The 27766-nt window shown below is 42.8% G+C and overlaps 1 protein-coding gene across 3 annotated transcripts in view; it reads left to right on the top strand.

Annotated features, from left to right (window-relative positions):
• Positions 1 to 27766, top strand: part of PRKAG2 (protein kinase AMP-activated non-catalytic subunit gamma 2) — a 207962-nt gene that overhangs the window by 124003 nt on the left and 56193 nt on the right. For all 3 annotated transcript variants that reach the window (XM_027727847.2, XM_039380758.1, XM_027727848.2), the window contains exon 4: positions 15149 to 15363. In XM_027727847.2, coding sequence (XP_027583648.1) covers positions 15149 to 15363 — 215 coding nt within the window. The remainder of the gene's footprint in view (positions 1 to 15148; positions 15364 to 27766) is intronic.

The raw sequence follows: 27766 nt of genomic DNA, 5'->3' as shown, positions 1-27766 counted from the left end.
GCAGGAAAAGGGATCCTTCCCCTCCTCAGCATCATTGCTCAGTAAAAAAGAAGAAGAGCTTTCTGGGGAGCCAGAGAAAGCCCTTGACTAAAGATTTTACATATGTCTGAAAGGCCACTGGAAGAGCCCAGAGCTGAGTGAAAGAGGGGTGAAGTAGCCATGGATGACTGAATATTGAGGCATTTCCTGCACCCTCTGCATCATATATTGCTGGTAGACAGTCTCCCTGTGTTCAGCACACATTTCTCCTTTCTTATTTAATTGAGGTAAATCCCCTGCGTCAGCCAAACCAAACGGCTCCAAGTATGAGAGAGGAAATCCAGCTCCACAGGGAAGGGGAGAAGGAGAGAAAGGCAATCAAGGGGTAGGACTGAGCCAGTTTTCCTTGATCACATTGTGGCACGTGGCAGGGAATCACAGGGTCCCCGGCTGTGTGTCCTCCCATCTGCAGGAGCCGTCCACATGTCTGTCACACTCTGACACTGGATCTGCAGCAACTGTTGCTCCAGCAGCTGCTGGCACGTACTTATCATCAGGGGTGTTGGAAACAGAGCCAGAGCAAAATGTCATTAAAACTCCAGCTCTGGACACCAACAAGAGAAAAATGGAGAAGGATTTATCAATGTGAACGAAAATGACGTGATAGATATTTTTTTAAGTACAGGTTTGGAATATCTTCTTTTGGATTTTGATTGATTTCAGACGACAGTCGAAGGAGTGAAAGAAAATATAGTTGGTAATGTGTTCTGTTGTTCCTGCATGGGTTTATTTCTACCTGTGTCTTGCACTCTGCCATAGTATGAAGGTGTGCAGTGGCTGGGAGCCCTGTCCCCACTGATGGGACATGGGGCATGGAGAAGCACGGTCACAGGTTTGTGCCATTGACATTAACTCTGCAATGACAGAGTTACATAATTATGCCCTTTGGGGATCCTTTTTCTTTTTGCATACTGCTGAGGGGCTATCACAGATTGTGCCTTGTTTACCTTGGCCATTTTAGTGGCAGAGTCCGCTCTGGTTGATATCCAGTTTGTTTCTGTAGCACTTGCCTCCTCCCGGGGCCAGCTGTGCCCCAGCCCCCTGCCCAGGTCTGATTGTTTTCCTTCACACTAAATAGTTTTGATTCACAGTCAGAGTCCCTTCATTTCATTGTGGCTTTGTTTACCGAGGTAAAGCAACACACTCAGAGCCCAGAGTAACACAAATAATTGTAATTTTGGGGAAACTGGCCCCCCAGCTCCTGGGATCTCAACCTTCCCACTCTACCAGCTTGGTACCAGTGGTACCAACACACCCAATTCCCATCTTGTCTTGGTTTAAACCTACAACCACTCTTGCTGCTACTACATTTAAATGGAAATCAGTGCCTTCTCCAAAAACTGTGCTTGCTGGTCATAATCTTGTAAAGTTTCAGGTCTGGGTTAAGAAGTTGCTTTCACCCAAACTCCAGGACTTTGTGGAGTGGCAGCCTGGCACAATCTGTGCTTGGCATAGGGCTGAGGTAGGCAGGGCTGAGGCAAACGCTATCACAGATCCCACACTTGGCTTCACATGGTGTGAATACCTTGGGCATAAGCTCTGCAGTGCTAGAGGCCAGCCACGTGATGGTCCAAAGGAATCAGCTGGCCTGGGCTGGTGTTCAGCTTGTACAAACCGTGGTCCAGCCCAGATACAGCTGAGTTGTTCCAAGCTGGATCCCACTCAAGTTCAGCAGAGCTTCAGGGAGATGCTTCGTGTTCAATCCTGCATCATGAAATAGTGTCAGGTCTAGCTACTTTCCTCAAAGCAGTGACTGAATTGCTTTTACAGCGGTGAAACTTCGGCAGAGTACATCTGTTTAATCAATGCAATAGTTGGCTTAAAAAAAAAAAAAGGAAAAAAAGTCTTCTTGTGGCCACAGCTTTACACTGTGATAAAACAAGTGCAAATGAACTGCTGAAGCCCCTTGATGTGCCAAGAGCCTTTAAGGATAAATTTAAAGGAAACATATAGAGAGCCATGAGCACTATTTAGTACTATCCTGTCCTCTCTTGAAAGAAGAATACTGAAGAACTTCCTGATGTCCTTTGCAGTCAACCTGTAAGTTCATGGCTGATAGGAGTTAGGGATCATAAGTTCATGCTGTCTCTGCAGTGTCATCTATTTTTCTGGGGGTGTCAGGAACATAATCAGCTGTCAAAAAAAATAGAAGCTTGGGAAAGCAAAGGATGTGGTTTCTTGGCAAGTACAGTCTGCTCATCTTATGTCCTCTTAATCTGGACTGGAAGGAGTAGACACCAGTCCCCTTTCCTCACCGGTTTTTGCAAGACCTGGGTCTGCTAATGTGTTGTCAGCCAGAAATCCTTATCTAGATGGCTCTTTGAAGCCAGCTGGTCTTTTAGCACCCGAGAGATTCATTTGTGTTGAGCAGCAGCAGATGACTCTCAGCATCAAATACATTTTTTTCAACATTCCGTAAACTGGGGTATATATAGTGGTTTACTACTTGCAGAAGTGCCTGAAAACTTGTCACAGTGTTTGTGGAGGCAGATTCAATGTAAATGGCTTCCTGAGTGGGAGTCCTGGGTTATCTAGGGAATATGCAGGGATTGAGGAGTGATGCACTTGTCCGGAGCAGCTTGTGCTTCGAGGAACAGGTTGCAGCACTGCCTTGCTTTGACAACTGAAAACAACCAGCTCTTCAGTGCAGTAGTTACTTGTTACAAGGAGAAAACAGCTCATAATTTATTTTCGGGAATGAGGTCAAAATAGTGCAGCTCGGAAGGGAAATGACTGGCACAGCGGGTTGGTAATGAGATACAAAGCCTTTCCCTGCGAGGTTAAATCCAGCTTCAGTCAGCAGTGACTGAAATCTTTTATCATTTGACAGTTGTTCACCGTGGCCTTTGCGGTGTTGGCTTTTCTCCCTGACATCTGAGTCAGTACTTGCATAACCAGCCCCCTGCTCGGCTGCCTGTGCACCCCATGGACCTGCACATGGGGCAGGTCAGCAGGGAAGCACCCACTCCTCACATTTGTCCTGTGAAGAGGCCTCCTGGCCTTCAGAGAGTTTTAGGTTGAATGCACTTCCTTCCAGGTTTGAAGCCCTGAACCCTGCCCTTTTCCAGGGTGGTGGGGTGGAGGTTGTAATAATCATGTGCTCCAAATTGAAGAGCAGCATTAGAGCAGCTCTGCCAGGGCTGTCACAGCAGCCTCACCAGTTGCTCCATCTGGTCCTGGCTGGTGGAGTCGTCCTGTGCCCAGGAGGTCTGGTCTCCTCAGGTCCCCTCCTCTGAAGTCCCACTCCATGTCTGCCCTTGTGTGCAAAGATTCTCGTGGGGTTAAAGGTTTAAACAGAAGAGCTTAAAAATCTTCTGTGCATTTCCTTTCCTCAACCATTGTAAGGTTAGAGAAGACAACAGGACAGGTGGTTAACAGCCCACAGGCTGCTCTCTAATGCAGAGCTTCTTGAGTAATCGATGCAGCTTTCTCACTGATCCATCTAGGGAGGGGGATACTGAGATCAGACATTTGAGAGCTGTCCATGCTTTTTTTCTCTGGTACGGTGGCCACTCAGAATTGATCTGCGTCTTCACCTTTCAGCATATTAACATTCATATTGTAGACTTTGTCTGCATCTCTCATGCCCAAGCTTTTGGATACTGTGTTTTCCTACTCAGACAGGCAGAAAACTTCAAGAAGGAGCCTCTGCAAATGTGCCTGCTTGGACATGCACAGAGCTTTATCCTGATGCATAGGAAACACCAAAAAATCTGTTCACCTTATGGGGTTTTTGTGGCTGCTGACTTTGCCTGTCTCCTGCAGCTTCCTGAGGCTGGCAGTGGGCGGGCATGGCTCAGCCTTCCTGAGTCCAAGGACTGAAGTGATGGCTGTGAAATCCTTACCCTGCATTAATACCCTGTATTAATTTGAGTGGGAAATGGGCCTTGTTGGTGTATCAGTGGGAAATGCCTGTCCTGTGCAGGAATGGGACCAAAGTCTCCGGGGTCTTAGGGAGACACCCACAAAAGGATGAGAAGAGGGGTGATGGAGAGGAACAGAATGAAAGGGCAAAGGTAGATCTGCTTAAATAGATTGTATTTCCCACTGAGCCAGGGAAATCTCTGGCATGAAGGTATCCCCTGATCCGAAGAGTCTGCTGTTGAGGTACTCACTCTCAACACGCCGAGTCCTTTTGGCTCCTATGTTTTCATTTGCTTTACAGCAGGATGACAGCTCTGGGGAGTAAAATAATCCAGGACTGTGACTGCTGTCATGTGCTGGAGGCAATGCTGTAATAGTGACCTGGGATGGGCCGTGGGGTGAAGCTGGGGTTGGATGACAAGGGAGGGGAAGGATTTCCTGGAGAGGAAAACTGCCTGGCCAGCCCTTTGAAAAAATGTGAGTGTGCTCTGCCGAAGGGCACTAGTGCTCTTTCCTGCCAGAGGCTTGCAGCACCACAGAGATGGGTGTTGAGAGGAGGGATCAGCTGTTACCTCTTGGGCAGCCAAAAAAAGGAAGCCACCCTGTGCATGCTTTTGGGGGCTGGTCTTACAGGCCTTCTGGTGACAAGGCAAGTGGAGGAGGAAGGTCTAAATCAGCCTGCAAACAGAAGATGAAATTACAAGGAAAAAGGAAATGTGTGAGGAATTCCTCTAACTTACTCTCACAGCATCAGTCTGTAGTGGGCCTGGAGTGGAGTTTTAGATGTAACATTTTAGCAGGAAGCACGGAGAGGAGAGGAGATAGTTGGTCTGCAGAAGAAGGAGGCAGTTCAGGAGTCAAGAAAGCAAACGTGTGTCATGTAGCTGGTGTGGAAATATCAGAAACGTGTGTGGTCGATATAAACACTTGGCAGTAGAGAGATTAAATTGGGCCAGGTGTTGGTTGATCCAATGCAATGGACATCACTGAAATGTAGTCCCCTCCTGTGAGTCTGAATTTTGTTTGTGGGTAGGTAAGAAGAATAAGATGATGGAGTTTAAGGGGACTTCCAACTTGATAGGATCATTGAACATCCCAAGCTAAGTGTTTATTCATTCTGTGTGATTGATATTTATCCAGATATGAGTTTAAAGTTCCCTTTAGACTTACGTCGTTAACAAAGTAGAGGTTCATTTCTGGCTGAACTCTTTCAGTAGGATGGGCCCAAGTGTTCATGGCTCTCTTGAGCAGGTAGTATGCTTGCTATGTGTGTTTGACTTCACAGCTGTGGCAACACCACCATCTAAAACTCTGTAGATGTACCTTTTGGTAACCCTAGGAGAGTCTCTTGGGGTACCTCCTGGCTCCATCCTGACGTTCTAACATACAGATATGATGTTGCTGCTCTTCAGCCTCATTTCATTACTGGGTGTCATGACAGTTCTTATTTTATTGATTAGAGTGTGCAGAGTCACAGCAAGAAGACAGAGCTTCATTTGATTTGAATCTACCCACCTTCTGCTCTGGGAGAACAAAATAAAATGGTAGCTGATTCCTCATATATGGGATGCATGGACTTGCCAGTGGTGGATAAGTACATTCCGTTTTGGGGTGTATTTTAAGTCTTTTGAAATAATTGTGGGTTTGGTACATGGTTGTGCAGTGGCCTTCTCCCCTTTTTTAATCCGTTGTGCCCTCAGCCAGATCCTAGATAGACAACTCTATCCATAACAATTGTTAGGAGAACTTGGCCTATAGTTTTTCTGTACACTTCCAGGGGTATAAATCAACAATGCCACTGTGCAAAGTCATTTCCTGGCCACTTTTCTGCTGCCGAGAGGAGTGTTTGTACTGCACTGGAAAACCAGTCTGGATTAGAACTAACCAGAAGGACTGAGGTCTGAGGTCTGTGGTAATGCACATCACCTTGAGATCTAATTGTGAAAGGCAGAAGAAAGCTGGTGCTGGTGGATCTTTTCATGGAAAGGGGAGGGTTGGTCTCTGTGCCAGCTGGTGTCTGGAGAAAGCAGCCATTTACTGCACTAATGTTCTGCTAAAAGCACCATCCACTACCAAAGGAGGCAATGGAAATAATACTACCAAGTGGCATAAGGAGCAGGAGCAGTCCTGTAGCAACTTATTTTCAATCAAATAAGAGCCATGAAGTCATTAGTTATTCTTCAGAGGGCTTTGGTAGGTGTGCTAGAGAGCACTGTGCTGCCTCTGCTGTGCCATATGTGCACAAAGAGATTAATTCCCAGGTTAGCAAGAGAGGAATTATGATGAGACACAAGTCTGAGTCAGACACAGTGGGAAGAGGCAAATGCCATAGGCTGAAGCAGTGCTTGAACTCATGTTGAATTTTGAAGAGAGCTAGAAGGAAGCTCTCTTTCTTTGTGTCTTTTAATAAGAGAAGAACAGAAGATTTTAAAAAATTAATTTCAAAACCAAAGAAATGTCAAATTATGGCTTCATTATAAAGCTACAGCTTTCCTGAGGATTTGGAGCACTTTGCAAATATTTAATTACTCGCACCTCGGTGCCCCTGTAAGCACTGCAGAAAATAAACAAAAGTAAACTGTGCTGTGAGACTTGCAATCTAGCTGTAATTCCAATGCCATTACTGGCACCTCTGGAGATATCTTACTCATTGCAAGAGTAGGAAACTGAGGCTAATATAAACTGATAAATTAAATAGAGAACAGGTCCCAGGGCCTGAGTCCTGAAGTCTCTTCTCCGATAGCCTTATATCCTGCTATCCCCAGCCTCGGGAAATGTCACAGTCTAAACAGAGCCTTTAGCTGTGTGCAGCAGTAGGGTGTGTGTTCCCCTGGCACCAGCCCTGGAGCTGTCATGCATACGCTGCAAATAGATACCCTACTGCTCTTTATGTGCATTAATATTCTGTCTCTCGGTTACACAGCGAGTAGATGTACTATGCAGATGAAATCACCCACAGGGATTTCGGTGGGGTTCTGCAGGCTCAGATTTAGACCGTTCTTTTCATTATGTTGCACCTCTAATGACATATTTGTAAAATGTTTGGAGGTTTTTTCCAGCTTCCACGGTGTGTTCCCTCTGGTTTAGTATATTACAGAAATAAGGTACCTGGTGAAGGCACTGATTTAGAGCAAGCAAACTAAGCAAATCTTTGCCTCAATTGCCTCATTTTTTAAAATTTACACTGGGTTAGAATAGCATAAATCATAGGCAAAGCAACAACTTACCCTGTTCCGCAACCCCCCGAGCAGCTGCTTTTGAAAAGCTGACATTTAGTGCAGTGATTAAGTATGAAATCCCCAAGTGTGAAATTAGGCATCAGAACAAGCAAGTGATTACTTCCAAACTTGTCTTTATACGTTGTGCATACAGCATTCCTCCACCCACCTTCCTCCCCCCCTTAATTTTCCTTCTCCTTCTTTTCCTTTGCCTGTCAAAATGCAAACCCTCCAGGCCGGGGCCTCTGCTGTCCTTTCTCTCTATGAAGCACGTTGCACACAGTGGGTACTACGAGAAGCAGAACACGAGCAATGATGGTGGTGGCTGTGGTTTGGAAGCTTTGCTGTGCAAAACCAGGGAGAGAGGCAGGAAGCACTTATTGCAGCCTCTAGCAGGGGGCACGGTGATGGAGAGACCGACAGTGCTGGCCACCAAAGTGTCTCTAAAGGCAGGCAATTTGCAGCTTTATGTAATGGCAGGGGAGCATTTAGCTCAGCTTGGCTGAAAACAGCCAAGAAAGCCTGGATAGGACAAGGAGGTTAATGTGGAAAGAGCTGTTAAATGCTCGCCTTAGCAGCCAGACTCTTTGCTAAAACAAAAAACAAAAGTTATTTCATTAAAGGCTCTGAACACGAAGTACTCTGTGAAAGTTTAAGTGCCAGGTGGTGTATTAAGTAAATAAAGTTGTCCTGCTGTAGGCATTGTTTCTCCCAGCAGCCGGCTGTGACCAGCAGTAGTACCAGTGACCATGTGAATCTCTGCCATGTGATGTAGGGCTGTGCCTGGCTAACGTGCTGACACGGGGCTGGGGAGTCAGGGGAGACTTTTCTTTCAGTACATTGATAAGGGCCAACTCTTGCACGTGGCTTATTTGCATGGATTGGCTTATGCTCGTTAGTCATCTGGTTTGGATCAGAAACTCGGGGTTTGCACAGATGTCATGTGTCTCTCCAGAATAGTTTGAACGAAGAGGAGTGATTGATTTTCATTTTAGTGACTTTTTAGATAGGTATCACAGTTACCACAGTTAGCTTTTGTTCTAGCCCCCCAGCCATCCCCAGGCATTGGCTGCAGAATGTCACATCCCATCACCCGCGGTCCTGGGTGTGTGTGCAGCAAGGGCCATGCGAGAGGTGGTCCTCCTAAACTCCTCTTGCTCTGCTGCCAGTGGCAGGATTGGAGAGTTAGCCTGGTGATTCAGAGAGTGAAAAGCTGGTATTTGCAAACTTCTTCACCCCACGCTCTGTGGATGATGGATGCACAGGAGGGTGAAGCGTTCTTTGCTCGCGAGTCTTTCTCCTACAGAGGGGTGCCCAAACCTCCTCCTCCCGCTTCTCCTGGTTCTACAGGATGTTTTACCATCAGGCTGTTACCTTCTGAGGATCACTGTTAATGCTTTTCTCCTATCACAGGCACTTGTGCTGGCAAGGTACACGTTGCCAGTGTTTCTGACACCGTGCTGGCCACAGCCATATGGTGTCTGGTAAAGTCTTGGTGCTGAGTCACTCAGTGTGATTAAGCCAATTTTTCATGCCTGGCCCAGGCACTTATTCAGTGACTACCTCAACCTCTTAATTCCTCACCTGTCAGGCTGTGGAACAGCACTGGAATGTGCATTTGGCTGTCTCAAAAAAAAGCCATTCTTTGCCATCAAGCCTGTGGGTGATCTCTCTTGCTTTGCTATGAATTATTTGCCTGTGGTATTCTCTCCTGTATTTGCAAGACAAAGGAGGAGCACTGGCAGAAAATTAGGAGTTAGAAGCCAGGCTGGAACCTTCCTGCCAATGAGAACTAGAAAAAGCCCGTTGGAGGGGTGCTGTACACCAGAGTTTCTGGTCTCTGCTTGCTGTGTTTGGATCCCATGTGTTTGTTGCTTTATGAGCTGATAAACGTGTCAAGTCTTTCCAGATTTGGCAAGTACATGTAACAAACACAAGATAACCAATGTATGGTTCTGGGCAAGGTGGAAGATCCTCTGTCTGATCATCAGTGCATGAGAGATCTGCAGTTAACCCTTTAAAGGATACAGCATTGGGCAAGAGTTTCTCCTGATCAACCTTCCCTCATAAAGGGGCCTTGAGATCCTCATAAAGAAGAACAATTCTCAAAACTTTACAAATTAGTCTCTTCAGGCCCTGATTTTCTCAGTTTTATGGGGAAAAGGTGTTACACTGCAGATTCCACAGATACAAGTGTTGTTCCAACATGACAAACAGAGCAGAACAGGCAGAATCCTAAAAACTGATGGGGCTTTGTCTTTGGTTCTACAAAGTGAAATAGCTTCTGAAGCAAAAGCTGGGGTTTTCAGGGTCAAGTATTTCTGTGGTCAAGACCACTTAAGGAGTGGTTTCCTTTGCTATGTTTGAACTAATATAGAGACATTAGAGTTTTATTGCAAAAACACACATTTCTCTGTGAAATTTTCAGGCAGCATGTGATAATTTAATGACTTAGAAAGTGTATTTTTCTCTTTCCTTGATTAATAACAAGATCTGAAAGATGGTTTATGAAACAAGTAAGCTTTCCACTGAATGTTAAACCCACTAACTGGAAAGCCATGGAGTTGTTTCGGTAAGATTGAAACAAATGCCTGTATTAATGCAGCTAGGAGAGATGCTGCTCAGCCAGAATCGGGGAGCTTGGCAGACTGGAAGGCCTGGCCATGTCAATCACAGACATAGGCTATAGGGTACAACAGTAGCAGCTGTAGTTCTTATATGGTGGGAGGCACCTGAATTGGTGTGTGAGTAGCAATGTTAAATACAGCAGGAAATTTCCTGGGCATATCTATGATATTTTTTGGTACTATAACTCTTCAGATTACTTTTCAGGATTTATTTATTTATTAAAGCTAGCAGGTATTTTACAACACTTAGTGTCAATATTACCAGTACTATTTGGATAGAAACAGCCAGTGGCCATTTACCTGCTGATGGGTTCAGAGTTTTATACTGCCATTAAGTGGCATTAAACCTCATTTCCCATAATTTGCATCAATTCGCTTATGTGTCAAAATTAACATAGTATTGTGTCTGAAGAGTGAATCAGCTTAATGAACCAGCAGCTCAACTCAGATTCACTTGTGCTGCTGAGTATTTAAAATTCAGCAGCCACAGCCTGCTGCCTTCTCTGTTTCACTGCCAGCTGAGAATGGAAATGAAAGGACAGTGCTGTCCTGCGAAGGAATCAAGACAAAAAGTGTTACATGGAGCCACTGCAAATGGAAATTTGTTTTTTCTTTATGTGTTTTTTCCTGAGAATTATCAGTCTAGATGGTAAATTAATATATCCCCATATATAAACTTGAGAAACTGTTTTAGCAACAGCTTTATATGTTAGCAATGTTATTTTTGGCTTGATCCTGTACAGGATGAAAGAATACTGAAATGTGATTCCTAGGAAAAGGTAAATTACAGAAGTGGTTTAATTTTCATGGTCAGTAACTCTGATCAGTTTCAGCAACTTCAAATGCAAAAATAAAGTTTGAGAGCAGGCTGCTGGCTCTATCCTTTGGGCCATCCACAGGGGAGAGTGACTCTTACTGTCCCCCTGAAGCATTAGCATATCCCTGAAATTCCTAGCAGCATCATTTGTGGGCAGGTGGCTCCAAAGGTTCATGGGAGCAGCAACTGTTTTGGTTTTTTTTTTTCTGGAAAAGGGTTGATAATAAAAAGGGAGGCTTTGGCAGGAATCACTGGGCTGTGAGCATCCTTCCTCCCAGAAATCACCAGATGCATCCTGCCAGGTCAGGCATGAAATATAGGTGACAGAACTCATTGTGGGTGTCACCCTGGGAATGTAGGAAATGTAGGAGGGCAGCCACCCTTCTTCCCTTGGGAGTACACAGATGACAATGCAGCACTTCTTCCTTTATCCTTTCCTGTTATGTATCAGTGAAGGGCTGTTTTGGATCAGAATGCCCAAGTAGGTGGGTGGAGAACTTAATGCCATGCAAAATAAGAGCTTTATTTAAAAGATACAATTTCAAACACCCAGAGAAACAAGTGAAGGGAACAACATTATTTTTGTATGTCTGTGCCCAGCCTGATACCAGCCAGTGCTGACTTGGGCCAAAGGTGTGGGCTCTGCTGTTCCAGCAGCACTTGCTCGGGGCTCTTGGGTCCAACCTGTGATTTGTAGCTCATTCCCAGCTGAAGCTGCTCAAATAAAGGCACAGAACTGAATTCTGGTGTGCTGTTACTGTCACAGGGGGAAGGCAACTGGAGATAGACCCATTCTGCTCAAAACTGAGACTAGTGCTATTTAGTTCTATTAGGATCCATGTAAAGCCATACCATAATATGAAAGATGTTTCTGTATATTAATGCAAATTTTCACCACGCATTCATACATTCTTATTCATATTCTTATTCATGTGCATATTCCATTTTGCAAATGTTAGACCTCATGATTACTCGATACAGGGATAAACAAAGTTATCCTCTTTATTTGCTCTTGTTTTGTCCTCAGAAAGAAAATGTCAGAGTGAATCAGAATAAAGCAAACCTCTTGGATTTTTTCAAAACTGAACAGGGGTGATCAATGGAAAACACAGAATCACTGGGTTGGAAGAGACCTCAAAGGTCATCTAGTTCCAACCCAAAAGGACAAAACCTTGTGTTAGGCAGTGACACAGGAACTGATCTGCTAGACTTTTTTCTGTCTTTTTAATTTTTTTTCTAAAATTCTTTTTTTGTGTTATGGAAAAAAGGAACAGCTATTTAGTTTCTTAACATGAAAATGCCACATTTTGTTCCTATTGTTACCAGAAACAGTAGAGTTTGTAGCCAATGTTGAAGATTGTTTCTTCTCTAAAATCCTATGTAAGTACTGAATTGTTTCAGCTTCCTTGTAGAAGAGTCTAGACTTATCTAGTTTTCTCTGCATAATTGTTTTGCATGCTTTCTCCAAAATGAACTGTTATCAGTTATGGGATAGAGCTGTATCTTGTCTCTTCATTGGATTCCTTCTACTGCAGTAGAACAGGGCAGCTACTGCATGTACAGATAACAATATATTTACACCAGTGCTGCCTGTTTAGTTGGCAGTCCAGTAGGACTAAAGTTAATACAAAGTTCTGTTACTCCTGAACTGATTTTGGTCTGGGGATTTATTACAGGTTTTCATTCTTTTATGTTTCAGGCTTTTATAAAAACCCTTGCAGGGTTTAGGGTGTTGAGCTGTATCACAGCAGCCAAAAGTCTTTTGGTTTAATAACCACAGAAAATATTTAATGTTTCCTGTGTGATTATGCCTTCAATCTCAGTATTGTACAAATGTAAATAACATAGATACCACAATAATGCTATGAGTTAGGCTTTCAAAAGATTGAAAAGCTTAACTACATAAATTAAATCAAGTATCCTGCAAAATAATTATATTTTCCCCTCTACCTCTGTGCAGAAACTGAGTCACAGACAAATTGAATCTCAGATGTATTAGGGTGTGCCTCACAGCAAGTACTTTTTGTTTTAAGGGCCTAGTTGAAACAAACAGTTCTAAGGCTCAGCATTCAGGAGTCACAGATGCTCTTCATCCATAAAAACTCATGCCAAGTGTCCAAGGTTGGCATCTAAAAGGATATTCACCACTAGTGAATGTCCTTATGAAATGGAAACCATGGTGTCTGTCCTGCCTGGGCTGTTACATGGCTTCAATGAGGTGGCAATAGTGTTCTCAGGAGGTTAGAGATGTTACTTTCTTGGTCTCCTTTGATCCACAGCTCCCTGTGTCCTGTAGGCGTCCTCTGCACTTGGCAGGCTGGCCTTGTTCGACCGCTGAATGTGTGGTTTCCTTATGTCTGGTAAAAGCTCTTTTGGCAGAGCCTCTTGGTTACTGGAAGTTGTTCTTGTGGACTTGCTGAATAGATTAGCACACAGTGAACACATCCCGGCAGCGAGACTTTAAGATCTAATTGTGATTTTCTCCCTTTTAGTGGTTTTACATTTGCATTGATCACAGCTCCCATCCACCTCATCCCCAGTCTGAGCACTCAGGGAACATTTGTACATCCATAAAAACACAGAAGAGCATCTTCCCCGGAACTGTTCATCTAAATTTGTCTGTAAGCAAAAAACTGAACAGGCAAGTTTGGTGTCCTTTTATTCCTTCAGGAGGTGGAACACACTCTTCAGTTCCCACTATAATCAGAAGTTGAGGACATTCAAAATGCCAGGGTGGTTATTCTTGCCTCTCCCCATGGCATGTCACATCAGCCAACATTTGTATCTGCCTACAACACCTGGTCTCCACTGTGTTATTGCTGCTCGACTGGCAGAGCTGCAGAGCTTGTTATGAAATGAAATGGAAGTCCTTGGAGGGCAGCTGCAATTTTGGAAATGGACCAAAAGCAGGGACTGAGTGTTGGGTCCTTTTTGACTCCAACAAAGCTAAAATTTATCAGTGAGAATTAGGATTTTCTTTGAAAGAAACAAATACAGTACTCTGTACCACTAAACCCACTACTAATAAAAAACATCAGAGCCTAATTATTTTTCAGGTTTCTTGTTGAGTGACTCTATTATGATAAAGTTAAGTCTCTTATTATGTAAAAGCCATCAAGGAAGGCTGTTTTCAAAGAAGAATAATAGCTAAAGAACAATTACCTGTATACCATGTTAATTCCTTTAACCATAAGATATGCTAACTCTTCCCCAGATATGTCAGGAGTAATAGTTTCTTCAAGTAATAGATCCCTCCCTGACTTGCTGGATTTCCAGTCTTCCAACTCTCAGCATCTTAGTAATTGCTGAGTTTTATTCTCACTTTCCATCAATACAAAGTTTTCTTTGAAAGTGCTCCCTGTGAGGTAAAATGTGACAAAGTGAACTGTACTAATGCACTTTACCCTGGGTTCAAAGGAAGGACTGGTGGGGGCTCAGTTACACCAATGCAAAGCTCTTGAATGGGAAAAAAAATCTCAGGTGCAATAATCTCTAGTGGAGCCCTGAAAACTCAATCTGAGAACAGGAGCCTTACTTACCATGAAGATGCATCACTGTGTTCCCAAACACTCATTTGAGTAGCTTGGGATTTTGTGCTTATCTGCTCCCTTTCGATGAAATTGAGTCTCTGCTGGACTAACTGATCATCTGCACAAGTCTCTGGAAGGACAAGAAGTGAACCAAATTCAGAGATCTTGCAGCCCACTTAAAAATACATATTCCTGTTCAGCATTATAGCTTTTATGCATCTAAGTCTATCCTGATTTATGCTGCCAACAGAGAGTCTCCCTCTGTTTGCTGACTTACATATAGATATAACAAGAAACACGGATGCTGGCACCTGAATTTTCTAACTGGTTGTGGGTGTCTGCTGGTTCTTAAATGGGTAATAAATACAGCTTAAATCTGTTTGATCACAATTCAGAACTGCCCTAGGAACATGACCAAAAATACAGCTGGGGTAGATACACATGTCAAATAAAAACAGGATGTTCACAGGAGAAATTATCTGCTGCTGACACTGATTTTCAGCAAAAGATATGATTGATCTTTCCCCTCAAAGGCTGCTGAAAACAATTCTAGTTTGTACAAAGGCATTGCCAAGAGCGTCAGAAAGCAAATTGAGGCTCATGGGAAATATGCCCTGTTCCTTTTTGCCTCTGCTCCTAATTGTATTCTATCAGCTGGACGAGAAAATAATGAAAAAGAAGAAAAAGCAACCATTAAAGCTCTTGAACCATTTGTAATCCTGAGACTCATAGGAGTATTAAAATGATAGCAGTAAAGTAATACCCGTGCTGAGCATCATTTTAGAAATAGGCAGTCAGACGGGAGGTTAATACAACACAAACCTCCAGCACTCCCATCTTCCAACTGCACCTCCCTGTAATGGATCAGACAGTTCATCCAGTTTAAAACGGTTTTCATGGCAAGGCAGAGCAATTCCCTTTCATAAACAAGGAGCTGAGATCCATCCTGTTAGTTTGGGAAAATATGATGAAAACACACAGGTTCACTATAAAGCTGAGATTTCCACGTGCTCTTCCTCTGAACTGATCTTGGGTCCTTATTCTTGTTCACAGCCTCTGGCCTCTCCTCTTCTCCATCTACCCCAACACAAGTGACCAAGCAGCCCACGTTTCCTCTTGAATCCTATAAGCATGAGCCTGAGAGACTAGAAACACGGATTCACTGTTCTTCACCTCCGGACACAGGGCAGAGATTCTCTTTGCCTCCAGCTCAAAGCGCAGCCAAGCCTCCCATCATGACACCAGCTCCCTGTGCTACCTCAAAACCAGTAAGTAAAGCATGTGTCCGGTTTTCCAGTGGGAAATGTACAGGGTTGTGCGTTAACTCTCTTGTATTATGACTGATGGGCTACAGTGTGTGTGTCCATACTGTGGAACAGCACAAGGACAGCGTCGTGGGCCTTTTATTCCAGCTTTCCCAGAATATGGCTCAGCAGGCACTAGGAATCCAAAGGTGGTAGCTCCCTTCTGATTTACCCAAGCAGTAACTGATGTTTGCACCAGTCTCAAAGTGAGTTTTGCAATGGCTACAGATCCCAGCATACACTGTTGAGATGCCACCTTGGAGATGGGTAAGATTTTATTTAGTATTGTCTTTTATCTCCCTCAGGAAGAACTGATGAGAGAGTTAGCAGCCAAGGAGAACATATCAAAAAGAAATTCACAGTGTGAGCTGCAGGTGTTTTGAGTTCCTGCTGCCTCTGGGGTCTGAGATGACTGGGACAGCTGGTGACTAATGGCACTAGTTGCTATCACACCTCCTGCCCCAGCTCAGAGAGTAGAGGAAGAAGAGCAGCACTACCAGGGTACTTATCCAGCCCCCACATAGTAAAGGTGTCTTCATAAGAACAGTTTCTTCAGTTCCTGGGAATGCATAACTCAGCATTTCCTGGGAACGCATGAATGCCAGCCTCTGATTTTTTCCACCACAAGATCTGCACTGCAGGCCACTGTGCCTCCTCCCCTCTCCCTTGGTCAGCCTGAACCTCAGAGGCATCACACGCCTTCTTTTCTTTTTTTCTCCTCTTCCTTTTTGCCCCTTCTTTTCTTTTTTTCTCCTCTTCCTTTTTGCCCCTTCTTTCTTTTTTGTGTTAATTCCTTTGCATTAACTGTATCTTTCTGTTCCTCTGCCTCATGGAACCAGCAGATTTGACCAGAATTAACTACCCTGCATCTGTCTTGCCCCTCTCTTCTTCTTTTTTTCCCCCTCAAAATATAAAATCCTTGACATTTTCTGTATCTAGAAATCTAGAAATGTAAAGGGCACAAAGTTCTTGACATCAGTTTCTCTGTCGAACGACTGCAGGTTCTGTTTCGTTCCAGTTCTCAGTAGTTTATTTTAAAAGCAGGAAGTTTCCTCCCACTCGCCCATGGGAAAAGCTGTTCCAGGATCTGAACACGGTAACACAGCAATCCCAAAACCTTTTTGCTTCTGTGTTAGGTACCTCCACAGCAGCAGCAGCTCTTGTGATGCTGAAAGCATTTGGGTCCTGGGTCGGTGTTCACAGGCTACTTTTAAGTCATTGACACACATCCTGTAAAACACATGCTCTGTTTTGGGGGCCCCTTCTGTAAAGGTTAGGAAGTCTCTGATTTTCGACCTGATTTTTTTCATGGACAGGTTATAACCATTAATTATAATTAATGGCTGTTTTCACTCATTGTTTGTTACATCCTGTTGTACCTGTAGCCAACCTTTGTTTTTCCTAGATTAAACAAGCAATACAAATTACAGACTTTCTGTTCTGCTGCTATGCAAAAGTAAATCATTAAAGTATTAAATAAAATGTGCTTACAGTTAGGGAACTCCAGCAGTAAATTTTGTCTAGCCAACTCAATGCCTTTCCATGTCAGTATAGTCTTGGGATACATAAATAATGAAACCCAAAGGTTTGTAGGACACAAAAATATTTTGAGTAGGTTGTAGTCAATCAGTCATATTATTTGCATATGAATGTGTTTATCTGTGTTATGCAGCTACAGAGGAGCCTTTTGTACCTGTTAGAATAGAAGTAAGGAAACAACATAATCTTAGCACATTCCACTGACCAAAAGACTGAAGAGTTTATTTTGTTTTTAATTATTTGCTGATTCAGACAATATGAAGTTGAGTAGAAGATGCCAGAATAAAGAAACAGAATTCTCAGCAAGTTTTTATGAACGGTTGTGGTTGTATATATGTACAAGAGAAAGTCTTGGTGGAAACTCAGCATGTTGAACACAATTCTCTCCTGTTCAGAAGATACAGAAACATATGAGATGTGTAGCACCTGATTGTCTGGTACTCTCTGTACTCATTTATATCTGAGAACAGTGAGTGTGCAGGGCTGTGAATCATTAGGTTTCTGGTTTACTTGGTAATAAATGTCAGCAGCCACAGTTCGGTGAGGAACAAAGCTCTGGATGTTTAATTTTCAACAGACTGGAGAGAGAGATTAGATTTGCCATGTTCTTCTAGTAGGAGAAACTGTTAGAGGGAAAGGGTAAGTTCCTGCAGAAGGGCACAAACCCGAATCTTTATTTGAGTACCATGTCTCAAACATTTCATTTATTTTGAGCTATGTGATAATAAATACATGATTTCACAATCACACGCCATAAACAAATCTGTAAAAGGCAAACTCGATTTCTTGTTTACTTACATCACCATTTGCTGGCATAAAAAATTGAATTATCTTAAAAACACACCATAAATTAAGTGAGAAATGGTTTCATGGATCCATGGCCGTGCTGTTAGATGACCAGTTTAATGATAGGGAAGCTTCTATGTTGGCATCTGAAATGAGAAGTTGACTCTTATCTACAGGGCTCTGTCAACTTAAATCTCATTTACTTATTACATTGTTTAACTGGCGATAAGGTGTGAGATCCCAGAACTATTACAAATGATTCATGATTACTATATATATTGCAGTAGAAAAGAGGAACCTTTGGACCCAGGCCGGGAATTATTATTTAAAAAAAACCAGAAGAGCGGGAAGGTGCAGTATTAGGACTTGGAACAATTCTTAGCCCATTTTTATAATTAATTGCATTTGAAGCTGATTCTGTACTTGTTTTTTATATGTCTGAAATTCTTGTGCAGAACAGTTGAATCTAATCAGTAAGAGAGAAGGCTTGGAGGAAAGAATAAAAATGTTTATTTCCCAGCAATATTTATTTCCTTTCGTGCTTTAGTAGCACTTACAACAGTGTATATTTTGATGTGATTTTTAAGCCCTTGATTCTGGTGAAGGGAATAAATAGTGGGAAAGAGTTCCTGAGGGAGGGAGATCCTCCTTCAGCGAGTATCATCTCAACACAGAACTCAAAGCTAAGCAATTAACCTCATGCTAAATGGGTGTCTGCGATTATGACCGAGGTCTGGATTTATCCCACCTAACTTTAGAAACCTACCTGAGCTGCTTAAGCAGGGAGTACAGTGGCTGTAGTTGTCTCTGTATCCCCCAGAGAGGCGTTTTTAGGGGATGAATCAGATCTCCAGGGGGCTGAGCAGCCTCTTGCACTGATTGCAAAGGCAGTGACTCTGGGTGCTGCATTTCTGAGCCGGGCACTTCTGAGAGGTGCCCAAAGCGAGATGTGATGGGGCTGTGACACACCATTGCAGCAGCTCCTACAGGCTTTCCCCTGGCTGTGCAGGTGTTCTAGCCATGGAGTTAGAAGGTTATAATAAGAAATTCAGCTGATAAGAGATCAAAGCTGCACCTAAAGATTACTGTGCGCTGCGTTACACAGGGAAGGAGCGACTTGATTTTTCACAATACAGTTCATGACTCATGTACTTTGGCCTTGTGTTGTTTGGATGGTGTAACCTCTAGGCAGTAAGTGGTAAACGATAACTCTTCTCTAATGTGACATTACGGACCATGAAAGGAATGTAGAGAGGCTGCATATTCAGTAATGAGCGCGTTTGCCCTGTTTCCTCTGCCTGTATTTTGAAGTGGAATGTGGTGTGTTAAGCTTTAATGTGGTTGTATCCTTTTCATTCCACCCTTTCTTCTTCCACTGATGTATAAGACATTGTGAAAATATCACTGTTCCCTGTGTCCTGCAAACACAAGTGTTTCTGTGGTACATCATTTCCTGGCCTTTATAGGTTTCCCCTTTCCCAACATGAAAGGAGTCCAGGCCAGAAGATGCTTGCTCCAGAGTGGAGAGTTGCCTTTGAGGTCTCTTTTGGTTGAAAACAAAGCCGGGGCTTTCTCTGCTCACAAGAAGTGACAAAGGCAGAACATGCCTGCAAATGGTACTTTCCCTATGACTGTGTGATTCTCCAAATAACCTCTTAGCCAAGTAATCACCCAGAACGTTCTTAAAAGGAGGAAATCTCAGACAAATGGTAGACAGAGACTTACTCTTACCTTGTGTGAGCAAGTCCTGTTAAAACTGCAGACAAAGCACACGTGAGGCACTGAAAGAGACTGGTCTGTGTTCATTTTACACAGTCCCTTCTGCTCTAGTATATGGGAGAGGAGAGACGTAATGTACAGCTGGGACTCTTCTAGTCCTAGATACAAGAGAGAAGCCAGATTGTTCCTGCAGCTACTTGCTTGTTAAACAGTAGTACTTTCCTGCAAGGCTATTCATGCTGTGTCTTAGCCAAAATGTAGTAAACTCCAAAACAGGGCTGTTAACTTGTTCAGCATGAAAGGCTCTTACATCACACCCCGTGCTGGCAAGGAGCCTGGGAACCAGGATATGTGCAGGAGGTCCTTGGGTTTGGCTCTCTCAAAAAAAGCCACACCACCTATCAGAGCTCTGTAACCTGCCAGCTGGTTATAGAGATTTAAAACTGATAAAGAGAACAGAAAAAGTGTTCTTTGACTCCGACGTTGTCACGAAAAAAGGCACAGGCTGAGAAAAAAGGAATCCAGTCTGCAAGTGCACCAGAACTCCTTATTTCAGCATTTGTGTGGTTTAAGGCAATGCATGAGAGCGCCAAGGCATTACTGTGATTCAGCTCTGATTTGCACCACAGTAAACTGATCACCGAAATTAGAGCCCGAAAGGCCGTCATTTACCAGTGATGAAAGCTCTGGCAGTGCTGGTGTGTCCAGGCTCCTTTTAAGTGCCTTAATAGCAGCACTCCTGGGAGGTGATCGTGTTCTCTAATAGATCCCAGGGGCTGTAACAAGCCTTGTTTAAGCATTTCTCCCTACGGGAGCTGTTGTTATCCACGTGAAAGTGTGTTCAATTTTAAAATGGTATATATTTGTCCAACAGTTGGCGTATAACTAATTAGCTGCAAACCTAGTAAAGGAATAACTTTGTGATGAACTATGCAACAATTACGAAAAATATTACTGGGAAAATGTTTTGAGCCCCCCCAGCTTTGATTTCAGTCTCCTTAGACATCATGGTAGCTCCACTGAATTGAATATAAGCTCACAGGAGAATTATTTAATATGGTTGGAAAAATCCGTACTGAGATTTACTGGGACTTCAAGAATAAATGAACCAATAAATTCACTTGGACCTGAACATTACAGAAATAGAAAGCTTCTACTACTTCACACAACTTTTTAATTAAAACTCACATTTTATTAATATTCTGTTTGTCCACTTCACCTTCTCCCTACTAGTCATATCTTTGGTATTTTCCTCCCATTTTAGTATTTAAAATATGCAAGAAGCATCTTAATATCCTTTTTCTACTGGTTGATTTGCCTTTTTTTTTTAAAAAAGCTACTTATTTGTTTTAAAATAAAAAATGTCCAATCACAACCACCTGAAACACTGGTTTCCTCACATATTTGTATTCTGGTTGCAGTGTTCAGATTCGTTCAATCAATCTTCCAATGCAGAGAAATTGTATTGCATAAAGATGATTTTTTTTTCTCCCCTAAGGAAGTGTGTGTCTGTGTCAGCTTGTGGCTTTTTCTGCAGCCACAGAGATAATTTAATCAACTATCCATGGATTCACTCAGCGGAGAATTTATTTTAATGACATAAAGTCCTACAATTCCTGTTCCTCCTAGTCCTGGATCAAAAGGAGGAAGGCAAGGTGGAAAGGATGAATAGCCAGAATGCTGAGTCCAATCAATTCCCAGCTGCTTTGACAGCTCTCACAGGGCTATAAGTAGCTAAGGCAATTAAAACTAGACCATCTCTGGGGCTTTTTTAAGATACACATTGGTACCGAAATCATGACCCCAGCATCCTGAAGACAGAGTTAGTGGCTTAAACCTAGCATACTTTTATCACCCTAAATCCTGCACTGTGCATGGTATAGAAAGGCTAAACCTCAGGATCTGGCCTCGTGTGTCTATATAAATAGATATCTTTTGGTTAAGTAACGTGACATAAGAGGGTGCTCGAGGGACAGCCTCGTTTTACCCATTGAACTGATTTCTCATGGCACAGTTTATTTATGAATTTTAGACTCGATAATTTAATAAGCATCCTGTTATTTGGTAGAAGATCTAGAAGATCAGAACTTCTCATAGGAGTAAACTCCATTAGTGATTAGAAACTGGATACCCACTCTCTAATTTAATGGAAAGCTGCAGTTTAATATAAGATCACTGACAGTTACCAGTTACCAGCTGGTAAGAAACTGGGCAATTTTGGAATACAAAAATTATTTACCATCTAGGCTGTTTCTTCACAATAGGGAAGGGATTATAGACCAAAGTCTTTCCATGAGAATAGAAGAGAGATGCACAGCTTTGAACCTGTTTGGTTGCACCTTTCCTGCTTCTGGATTGGACTAGAGGGAAAAACAGCTAAGAATAACCAAAAAATGCTTATGAAAGGGAACTCTTAGCATTCCTCAGCATCTGCATCTCTCTTAACCCAGTTTTGCCTGTATTTTATTTTTGGATACAGTCTTTAATGGCCAACACAGCTTTAAAGAATGTAAAAAGCTGGTTGGAAATTTTCTACACAAAGCAGTCATATTCCTTTCTCACTTACAACATTCCCAATCCCTGAAATAAACTTGTGAAGTTGGGAGAAATAAAGGGGACATTGTGAAACAAGATTCACTCCTGTTTATCTTCTTTCTCTCAACTTTCATATTTTATAGTGTCATTACCTGCTTGTGCATGAGAAGAGCAATACAGCTCTTTAAAAATACAGCCTGTGACTGGGTTTTTTTTCTTTAAGATTACAATCAAGCAAGTTTGGCCATTTGAAAGTCAGCTGCATGGGCTGCTGACTCAGAAGAGGACTAGATACCATCTTGGCAGCAGCTTGGAAAAATGTTTCCATTGTGCTGGTGAAATGAATGCAAAATATTTACTCTTTGAGCTTGTTCACAACAGCAGCTCAGTTCTCAGCTGGAACCGAGGGTGGGGCCATGTGGAAGACATTTGTAGGAAGACAATAATGATTTGTACAGGGCCCAAGGTGCACATAATCTTATTGTATGATTAACAAAGGACAAGGCTCCTACCATATGGGGCTTAGAAGCTGAAGTGTAAACCGGTGAATTAATCAACAGAGAATAAAAGAGAAAAGGTAACAGAGGCAGAAGGGCAGCAAAAGAAGGGGAGGGAACAGAATTCGAGAGGGGATTGATTAATTTAGTCTTTTTGCATGTTTAGTCTTTCAGTAAACTGCCAGTGGTAAGGTTAGTATGTTAGGCTTTTGACATTTTGATCTATCCTATTTTTTCACTTAAAACTGCACAAGCCGGGGCATCTGTGGTATGTAGAAAATCTTCTTCCTTCTGTACCTCTGAACAGAAAGTTACTAATTACTGGTTTGTGGTATATGAGCACATATGATTCAAGCAAAAAAGTAAACATGCTTCTTGCCCTGAGGACCTTATTGTCCAAGAGCCTGATCTAGCAAAACAGGCCGGGGAAATTCTAAAACTGTAAGAAAGCATTGGCTTAAACAGGATTGTTCCTAAACACGACTTCCAGTGCGTGCTTACAGAAGAGATTTTAAGTGTAGCCATAACACAGTGAGCAATGACAGAAGGCATTGAGGAAAGGTAACCTGAAGGTTACAGCCCCGGGTTTGGCTGAGTTTGCTGTGTATTAATGTTGCTGAATCTCAGGTGCTGTTTTGTTTTTGGCTGATGTCGATGCGGTGGTGGCCCTGATCCAGGAAAACACTTAAATGTGTGGTTAATTTTAAGTATGTTGGTAGCCTTGCTGGAGTCAACAGTACTAGAGCACTTAAAGCTGTGTGCATGTCAAGTCACTTTGCCGGATCAGAGGCTTTGTACAAGTTTTATGGTCTATTAAAACACTTAAAAATGACAACCTCAAGTACTGAAGATGAGAAAGGAAGCTGATGGACAGAGGATGGAAAAAACAGTTGGGGAATACATTAAAGGTTCAGAAGAGAATGAGGGAAAGAGCTTGGGAATGAGAGGAGAGGGAGAGGGAGAGAGAGAGGGAGAGGGAGAGGAGAGGAGAACTGGTGACAATGGAAAATAGCTCCTGACAGTGGCAAGGAGAGCAGCAGCTGCAAGATTGCTGTCTCCCTGCTGTTGTGTGTTTGGCATTTCAAGCTTTGGGTGTTGGGATTTTTGGGTGTTTCCAGTATTTACTGGGAAACATTTATGGTGTGTTCTACCTCAGGATCCAGCTCCTCACATAAACTGCAACAGCTACAGATGAAGACATGGCTTATGAAAGAAGACAACAGACCCCTTTCTTCCCCCTTTCCTTAAGCCTGCTGGAAATGACTGCACAAAAGTACATCCCAACAGACATCTTGCACACAGGGAAGACCCTGCCAAAGCTGATTTCTTAGGGAGCACTGTGAGGAATACAGAATCACAGAATCATTTAGGTTGGAAAAGACCTCTAAGATCATTGAGTCCAACCTTTGACCAATCTCCACAGTGTCAACTGGACCATGGCACTAAGTGCAACATCCACTTGTTTCTTGAAAACCTCCAGGGATGGTGACTCCACCACCTCCCTGGGCAGTCCATTCCAATGTTTAACAACCCTTTCCATGAAGAAATTTCTTCTGATGTCCAACCTAAACCTCCACTGTTGCAGCTTGAGGCTGTGTCCTCTTCTCCTGTTGCTGGTTGCTTGGGAGAACATGCTGAGCCCCATCTTGCTACAACCTCCTTTCAGGCAGTTGTGGAAAGCAGTACAGTCATCCCTGAGCCTCCTTTTCTCCAGGCTAAACACACCCCAGCTCCCTCAGCTGCTCCTTACAGGACTTACTCTCTAGACCCTTCACCAGTTCCATTGCCCTTCTCTGAACTTGCTCCAGCACCTCGATGTCTTTCTTGTCATGAGACACAGAACTGGACACAGGACTTGAGGTGTGGCCTCACCAGTGCCAGTTAGAGAGGGACAACCTGGTCCTGCTGGCCACACTGTTTTTGATACAAAATAGTTGCCACAGAAAGTGCACAACCTTCTTTCCTGCAGTTTGCCTTCAGAGTCATTCAGAGTCAGTTCCAGAGTCATTAAGGAAAACAAGAGTTTAAAAAGGAGAAAAATAGTGCCAGTAGCTAGACATGGCTTGGAGACAAGAGAGAGCTGGCTGCAACCATCTGCCCTGTCAGAGATCACTTGTGCAATTCTAAGGCACTTGGTCTCTCAGTGCCTCAGTTTCCCATTTATAAAAGTGAGGCTACACTAAGTCAGAAATGTTACGGTGATAAACACATTAAAAAGTTCTACATAACTCAGATATTTTTTGAACAGGAGCTGCAAGCAGCTCAAGATAAGTTAACCATAGACAGAGTCTATTGTATTTAAAGTTTATAGCAACAGGCTTTTACACTGCAGACTGTAACTGTGGACAGGAAACCCTCATGTTTTCAGAGCACATCAAGATGTGCACAAAAGGTCACTGAAATAGGCTGCTCTTCTGAGGCCCAGGGAAGCATGACAAGGAATAATTTCAGCTCTTTGCAGACATTTAACTACAGACTCAATCTGCATCTAAGTTTATGTGCTTGTGAACCCAGTATTTGCCATCTCCACACTGTAAGCATCCACTGCCTATGGATATACTTCTGTATCTGCATCTCCACAAGCTCTGCAGGAACATGAGCGTGGTGGCAGCTTGCTGGAGGTGTAGCCCTGGTCCTTAGTGTGGAAATAATTTCAAATTTTTTCAATTCCACTTCCTGGAATAGAGGGAAAGGCCTTACCACTATTTGCATGTCTCTTTGTGGTACTGTTTGTAGCCATGAAACATTGAGCTCAGGTGCTTGATACGCTTCTTGCTTAGCACAGCCCTTGGTTCAGTCCTTCCAGGTGGTGTCAAACCACAGAACCAGCACAGAGCACAATCTGATTCCACTGGTAGTGTACCTGAAATGATGGAAAGATGCAGTTAAGGGGTTGTCAAAATGGAAAGCATGCATGACAGAAGGAAGACACCCATTGAGTGTTGCCATCATTGCAGCTTTCTTTCATGCATAGCAACAAAAAAGAAGCAGCACACAAAAATTAGGCCTGGAGTGATCAGCAGTAGATCTGGAATGAATTCAAGAAGAGGGTTAGATTCCTCAAGCTGTGCACATTCAGTGCATTTTTAGTTGAAAATTAATTTATTTGGAGGTTACAGGTCAACCATAGCCTCTGTGTTGAAGGAAGTTTATTAATATATTGGTTTGTTTGTGCACAGTAGTAGCTACTCTGAGATAACAGACTTCACAAGCTTTAGTGGGGCCACTGATAGCACTCATCCTTAGAGTTTGTCAGCTGTGGGGTGGGCTTGAAAGCTAATGCTTAACCCCAAGGGCTACGAGGAAATCCTTCCTGGTGTTCAAAGTCCTCCTAGAACTGCACTAAAAAATGCATCATTATTTGCCTGCCTGTTTGAGAGAGCTTCCAAAGCTCCTTCTGGAGCCCTACTGAGATCTTCAGTCGTGATGAGCCCTGCAGAAAGTGGCCACCTGTAGCAGCTGCTCATTTTCTGTTTAGCTGCAGTTACCTGCATTTGTGGCACAGCAGCTTGTGCCACAGAGGGAGTTATTTATTCAGCCCAGGTCCATGCAAACTCCTTGAAGTTTTATTAAAATTGTGGGTGACTCAGCTCTGAGCTGAAGGTTTTCTGTATTTCTCAGGAAGCCGCCTTTGTAACTCTGACCAGCATCACTCTGCCAACATCCAGGTTTGATAGATCTGCTTCCAGACTCTCAAAACTGCTGATGATCACGCAAATGACAGGCTGAGAGAGAGCTGGAGAGGGACTTTTCACGAGGGCACGCAGTGATAGCACAAGGGGAAATAGCCTTAAGCTGAAGAACGGAAGGTTAAGGATAGATTTTAGGAAGAAAGTCTTTACTATAAGGGTGAGGCATTGGACTTGAGGTTGTGGACTCTCTATCCCTGGAAGTGTTCAAGGCCAGGTTGGATAGGGCTCTGAGCAACCTGGTCTAGTAGAAAGTGTCCCTATCATGGCAAGGGGGTTGGAACTAGATGATCTTTAAGGTTCCTTCCAACCCAAACCATTCTGTGCTTCTAAAATTACATTTGAACAGTAGGCTATGAATAGGTTATTAGAATTTCGTATAGTTTAGTCAAGCTTCAAGTGTGGTATCAATTAACTTCAGGCTTTGTTAGGGGGAAAACTGTTTCATTTTAAGTTTGAAAAATATCATCAAAAGCTGGTGTAATAAGTGTTTGCACAGTGAAGTCACTATCCATGACTGAGCTTTGAAATATAACACTAAGATGAAGGAAGCAAAATGGTGGGTAGTGTGTTTATTTAAATCAGATTTGGCTCTGAGTATTTTTTTTTCATTTGTTATTCTCAGTGGCCTCAGTTCTGCAGATTACTCATCAGTACTCTGGCCTCAATCCAGCTAAAGTACTTAAGTAAGTGCATAACTTTAACTAACACAAATAATCCTGTATTCGGTGCCAGCAAATGAAGACCCACATAAATGTGGGCTCATGCTTTCTTCTTTTCCATTCACTTTAAATAAGTGGATGCTTACCTGTTTTTTACCAATAGGATTATCTTAATCTGTTCTTTGTTTTTGTTTTGGTTTTTTTTTTTTTTTTTTTTGAAATGTACATTCCCTACAACAAAATATCTACTGTAATCATGCTTATTACCTGACTGCTGCAGCTCTCTCCAGCAGTAATTCCCCCTTGCCCCTAACTGTGACCTTCAGTGTGATAAAGGGTTGGTCCTATTTCAAACAGCCTAAGGAGCACTCAAGTCTACGTGTGAAAACAGCTAAACTATATCTTTTTGAACATATACAATAACAAATATTTAAGACAAGAACACTTAAAAGCTCTGGAATAGATTAAAACTAAGTGGCATCCCTGTGTTTGCAATGGAGGTTACAAGTGATTGTAACTTGACTTTTTTGAGCTTTGTGTTCAAAAGGACAGAATTTAAGTTGTGCTGTTTGATTAATAATGTGTCACACTGATAATTTTGATTTGGACTCCACCTATACTCTATATGAGTAATCTGAGGAAGGAATGTGGGCCACAAAGGCTTGTCTAGAGAATGCCTCTGATATTCTTGACTCAAAACTCCACCTTATCTGAGCAGCAGTGATACAGGATCAGACACACAGCTACAGATTAGTTATGTAAACAAATCCTACCCCTTCTACACTCCTGCCTTGACTTCTCTCTAAGAATTTAGCTTGGGATCTGGACTATTCCTTCATCTTTTGCTGTCCTTAAGTTTATTTTTCAGAAATCCTTAAGTCTTCTCTCACTGGTACCATTTTTTTCCCTCAAAGTGAGGAGCTGCAGGACACTGTTTGTG

The sequence above is a fragment of the Pipra filicauda genome, unplaced genomic scaffold (genome assembly GCF_003945595.2).
Source record: "Pipra filicauda isolate LSUMZ 115617 unplaced genomic scaffold, ASM394559v2 scaffold1_size10287979_pilon, whole genome shotgun sequence".
NCBI classification, from domain to species: domain Eukaryota; kingdom Metazoa; phylum Chordata; class Aves; order Passeriformes; family Pipridae; genus Pipra; species Pipra filicauda.
Note: the sequence above shows the minus strand (reverse complement) of the source record. Positions and strands in the feature narration are given on the sequence as shown.